The 5,878-nt window shown below is 40.4% G+C and overlaps 1 protein-coding gene across 1 annotated transcript in view; it reads right to left on the bottom strand.

The window, feature by feature from the left end:
• ZNF536 (zinc finger protein 536) overlaps nt 1–2,624 on the bottom strand; it is a 182,776-nt gene extending 180,152 nt beyond the window's left edge. The window contains exon 1 of the mRNA XM_062007709.1: nt 455–2,624. Within this exon, the coding sequence (XP_061863693.1) occupies nt 455–2,624 (2,170 nt within the window). The remainder of the gene's footprint in view (nt 1–454) is intronic.
• Nucleotides 2,625–5,878: the final 3,254 nt, after the last annotated feature.

Here is a 5,878-nt window from a genome sequence, read left to right as displayed (position 1 = left end):
TTAACCCTATTTCTTTGAACTATAGCTCAAAAGTAATTTTTGTTCACCCTTTTTGTATGGAGGATGTGGAAAGAACTGCAAGAAAGAAACCATGAATAGAAGAGGTGAAAAAAAAAAAAACCAACCACATTCCAAAGCCTGGAGGGAGAGGCCCTGGATGTGACATTGGCATTGGTGACTCTACAGATCCTGCACGCTGCTGCCAGTGGAGTGGCAGAGGTGACAGCTGAAAGGCTACGAAACCTGTCCCTGGAGGGGAGGAAAGGGTGAGCTGAGAATTAACCTCGAAGGCATTGCAGGAACCCAAACACAGATGTTCTGGCATATAACACCACATCCCTGCAGACTGCTAGGAAACAACCTAACAAGAGAATGCATAAACTACTTTGCTGCTGTGATTTCAAATACGCCTACGAAGCTTTCTGTGCAGAGAGGGAAGGAGAAGTTCTCATACCTGAAGAAGAAGGTGAAGAAGGATGTGGGCTGTCCTCCTGGGCACTCCCAGTCTGCGAGAGACCCCCACCTACTCCGCTTTCTTCAGTAATGTTAGAAGACCCTGGTGTTGTCGATCTGCTGACAGACTGAGACTCTTGATCACTTCCAGACCCACGCCGCTCATCAAGACTACCTTGAATGATTTCATCCTCTCCTTTCCTGTCTCTTTTGTGGACCCTGGAGTGCACAACCACTTGGTGGTATGTTCTAAAAACCCTTCCACAGTCTGGGCATTCAGTTGGCTTTTCTTTTACATTTCCATGACTTTGTAAGTTGTAATCGAGTCCCTGGTTCATACCATGTGACAAAAAATCTCTACTGCCTTCTAAAGGGTCTAGTTTGTTTGGCAAGTCTCTCTGATTGCCCATTTTAGTGCTGTGAACCAAATCAGCAGGCATTTTCTGCTTAGAGCCATCTGCTCCTACTAACACATACTCCCGCTTCTCCTTATCAAACATAACTCCAGCATTTGCCAAAGTGTCTTCATGGCTGCGCTGTATCTGCTGCTCTTTAGACAAAAAGCCATGTTCCATGGCCATTCCCCTTGCCATAAGCTGCCAGGCCTGATAGCTGTTTACTGGATCCATCTCTGCCGCTTTGGCGGCAGCTTGTAACCTTTCTATACAGCTGGATTTCAGAGGAGGCACCAGATTGAGACAGCCCAATAAAGAATGTTTATCCCCTTCAGCAATACTGTGGCCAATGCCTGAAATGGGGGAAAGGAGCTTCCCCAAGACTTCTTTCTCTTTCATGGGCATATCTCCTTTGTTATAGATTTGATTTTGTTCACTTAAACTTGCTTTATCAGGAGGAAGAAACCCACTCTGCAAACATGACAGGTACCTTGAATATAAGTTTGCATGAGCTTCCTGTGACATGCTGCTGATGGAGACAGGTACTTCGGGATCATTGGGAGATTTGTTCTTTACAGATAACTTATTCAGGTGAACTTTCATGTGATTTTTAAGAAACCAAGGCTCCTTGAATCGCCTCCCGCAGATCTGACAGCAGTGTTCAAAGGAATCCTTGTGCTTTCTCATGTGGCCTTTTAAGAACCAGGCTTGGCTGAACACTTGGCCACACACTTCACAGCGGAACTCGTTGGTGGATTGCTCCCCATTACCATTGGAGCCCTGGCCCTGAGCTGACTCTGCAGTTATGTGAGCCTTCTCCACGTGACTAATCAGCTCCTCCTCCTGCGAGGCGGCAAAGTCACACAAGGTGCACTTGTAAGGCTTGTGCAGGATCCTTATGTGCCTGTCCAGCTCTTCTCGCTTCTTAAACTTGCCTTTACAAAATGTGCATCTGAACCCAGCTGTCTGAGCAACAACTTCCTCCTGGACAGTGACTGGCTTTGGAGAAGGAACGGGGTTTGAAATATCAGGTGTGCTGTGATTAGCTGGCACAGACAAGTTACAGTTTGCGAGAGGCATTGGCTGGGTGTGCTGCTGTGCTTTTACATCAAGTCGTGGCTGCAAGAGGCTGCTCTTCATCTGTTTGTCCCGAAGAATCGCTCTCTCCTCCAGCTCATGTAAAAGTCTGTTTTCTTCTCGGACTCTTCCACGACCTTTGCCAAGGTTTCCAAGCTTATGAGTACGCAGATGTATCTTCAGGTTGCCTTTCTGAGCTGCTCTGTGGTCACAGTATGGACACTTAAATGGTTTCTCTCCAGTATGAGTTCGCATGTGTAGTGACAGAATGCTGTTAAATCGAAAGCGTTTCCCACAGAGGGGACAGGGGTACTTTCTGTTCTTCCTCGCATCATCCTCTATGTCGCTCATCTGAGACATAATCCCTAGGTTTTGTCCATTTAAGAACTGCTGCAGATCCACACGCCCATTCAAACTGGTATCAACCTCTCTATTGAGTTGGTTTGCCAACAGTGCCATCTGACTGCTGATGGGCTGGTTTGCTATGGACATGTGGCTTTTGTCTTCTAGTGGTGCAGACGCCTTTTCCTCCGGATTCTGCCTGTTCTGGAGCTCAGGGAAGGCATGGCTGAGCTGGGAAGTGATCTGATGCAGCTTCTGGCTCATTGAATACTGCCCATTGAGTATGGTGCTGTTGAGATGGGCGTCTGCTTCTGGCACAGCTGAAGAAACACCAAGGCACAAACTAGCTTCCTCCATCTCTGAAAATCAGAAGATATTTTAGATTCAGACTGTGAAAGTTACAGGCATTGAATCACTGATGTAAAATTTGCATTTCATGTTTTACCTACTCATAATAATGCAAAGGAATTAGTGTAAAAACAATAAAAAGTGTATTAAATGCCAACTGTGCTACACAATTTTGATCATACTTGTGCTTTCATCATTCTGGAAGTTTACCAATAACCATTAATTACTATTTTTAAATATACTGTATTTTCAAACTCTAATTATTACAGAAGGAGCAAAGGCTTCTACCACTTCTCTTGTGTTTCTTCTTGTGAAATTGAACCTGTTTACATTTCTAAATTTATAGAAAAAGAAATGCAATGCATCTCTCCCATTTCCATTAGAAAAGCCAGCAAAAAAAACCCCCAACAACACAGAAATCCATCTGTAACTTTCACTTCCATTAACCATATTCAATATATTACACATTCTACAATGAGAAAGATAGTTTTATGATTTGACAAAAAAAACGATGGTATGATATTTACTGGTGTACAATAAAACAAGATAATGTTTTGGGAAAAAATAAAGTAAAGGACAAGCTTTAGAACAATAAAAGGGATTTTGCTTTAGTCAACAAAAAGTGCAGTAATATCTCATTAAGCTGATTAGTATGCTGCTTAGAAACAGTACTAGGTGCTGTAACACATGATTATAATCATAAAAATCCTTCAGTGTTTGCAAGTAAGCATTAACGAGGTATATTAAATTTTAAGGAGACTGCGACTAGCAGCTTTGTAAACCTCCGAGATTAAGATTTAACCCTTCTGTTACAAAACATTGTTATTTTGTCATTTTGAAACTCAGCCCATCAAAAGGCACATAAATTATCTTCTGCCAAGTCTTTTCACTCATCGTTGAGAACCTTCAGATTTCAGTTCTTAGAAAAACTTGCCAGATTATAGAAGGAATATCTCTGTACTCCGAAGGGTAAGACACGTGATTTAAAGCACTTTGATTTGTTTTAAAGAGCTCTCTTATGGAACTAGATAAAACCAATTAAAATCTGGGGAAGGTGTTGTGGAAAGCCTCAACAAGTTTAAGAATTTTAATAACTTTCCTAATAAACAGTAATGACTACAAATTGTAGCTACACTATATATATTGCAGAAAATTAGAATTCATAGCTGTTTGCTAAATACAAGTGCTCTGTTCTGGTCTGCATAATTGTCCACAATAATCTTCTTGCCACTTCTCTACTCAATACAGAAATAATGTATATATTTTTAATAGAATGCTATAGAAAGTTTTACATTAATAACTGTCAAACAGTATGGTGCTATAAGGTAACATTAGAACATAATTAAGATCTGTGTCGCTCAGAGGAGCGATTTGACACTTTATTCACTAAGAAAATTACTGAATCCTATACGTTATTGAATAATTAATTTGGTCAACTTTCTGTTTCGCTTTAGTCAAAAGCATTTACTTGCTGTGCCTTCTGCAGAGGCTACAGGCACACTCCAGGTGGACACTATTCCCCACACAGCTTCTTAGCGGCCACTTGCTACACAATTTGAGGCCCAAATCTGACACACACTTAAAATGCATGTAATTGTGCTCATGGGAGTAGTCCAGTAGACTTCAAAGGGTGACTCTTGAAAGCAAAGTTCCACACATGCTTAAGTATGTGCAGGATCAGGGCCTTAAAAAAAAAAAAAAGCATGGGTGGTCTCCAAGAAGAGATCTTTTTGGTCCTCAGTGGGATGACTGAGATTGTAATACAATGCAGATCTTGTGCAATGTGAAGGGGAAAGTGTCTATTCCTGTGTATTGAAGATGAACATGAGCTACAAAATTTCACTCAGATGTAAAGCAGAACCTTTTCGAAGTTTAACTGGTTTCATGTTGGGGACTCATTACTTACAAGCTGACAATTCTATTATTTAGAAAAATATTAAGGAGATCAGCTGTATAAAAGGAAAAGACTTGTGGCTGTAAGCTATACAACTGCACTTAGGTATAGCTTGCTGTGTGGGATTTCCAAAGGTAGTGGAACATAATTAGGCCAGGTATTCATCCAAGGCCATTCAGCAAATAAAATTCTTGTTTTCCATGCAAGTTTTCTGTGCAGCAGACCTCAATCATTCAAAAGGTGGCTACATCCAAAAACAATTTTTAAAAGCATTTTGAAAGTTTGCTAAACTTTTCAAACAAGTCAAATTTCACCTTCAAAAATTAGCTGAACACCTGAGAGTTGTAATGCTTAAGGACATCATTGCCTGAAGTTGACTGAGATTTAGAATACCTGCCTAGGTATTCACTTAATGAAAAAAACACCCCAAATAACCTCCACAGAAACAACACATGAAAACTTCCCAAACCAGAATTTACTTTCTGTCTGGATTCCACATACCACAAGTGTTATTTCTTGTCACCACATTTTAAACAAGGCATGTTGGCAAACAAGAATTCAAGAAATGTGTTGCTTGTATGGATGTGTGTGTGTGTGTATACATAAGAAAGGATTTCAGAAAAGTGTTTGTGCATTGTCATTATTCTATAAGAGCTTGAAAAATGCAGTCTCAATTTCATTTATTCAGTTGACCTCAATGGGAACTGGTGCCTTTACATGCTCTGGAAGGTTTGGGTAGTTAATTTTAGCATTTTATGCTCTATCGAAGTTTGGAAATGCTGACAGATCCCAGTGGAGTTTATTAATTCTGATGTTTAACCCTAAGCATCAGTTCAAACGTATGGTTATTTGGATTGGGGAGGGGAGAGGGAGTTGTGGTTGAGATTTTAAGCTATTCTGTGTCTCTCTTTCAAAGATAACTTTAATAAAGTAACAAGAGCATCTATAGTTGGCAGATGATATAGTTTGAAGTTTTTTTGCTATTTTCCATCTCCCACAGACATAGAGATACATATAATGTAAAATGTAGGTAGGATGAGTAAAAAAAGAGAAATCAAGAGAAAAATCAAACACTTAATTTTCCATTTAAAAACTAATAATTTTGGATCAAGTCTGGGGAGCCTGACCCACACATGTTGATCTTTTGGCATTGGAAATGTTATACATTTTTGATAAAATATGCAAAAAGGTCTGCAAAGCCTCTGCTTAGTGAGAAAAAATCCTCTCTGAATGCCACTGTTCCATTTCCAGGGTCCAGCTATCACAATCTCAAGATGCTACAAACTGTATTCCCTCTCTCACCTGCCCCAGCTTCTTGTAGTCCTGGTCTTGCCTCTGGCTTTGAGTTCTCTTCTTTTGCTCACTTCTA

The sequence above is a fragment of the Colius striatus genome, chromosome 14 (assembly GCF_028858725.1).
Source record: "Colius striatus isolate bColStr4 chromosome 14, bColStr4.1.hap1, whole genome shotgun sequence".
NCBI lineage: Eukaryota > Metazoa > Chordata > Aves > Coliiformes > Coliidae > Colius > Colius striatus.
This window is presented reverse-complemented; position numbering and strand designations above follow the sequence as displayed.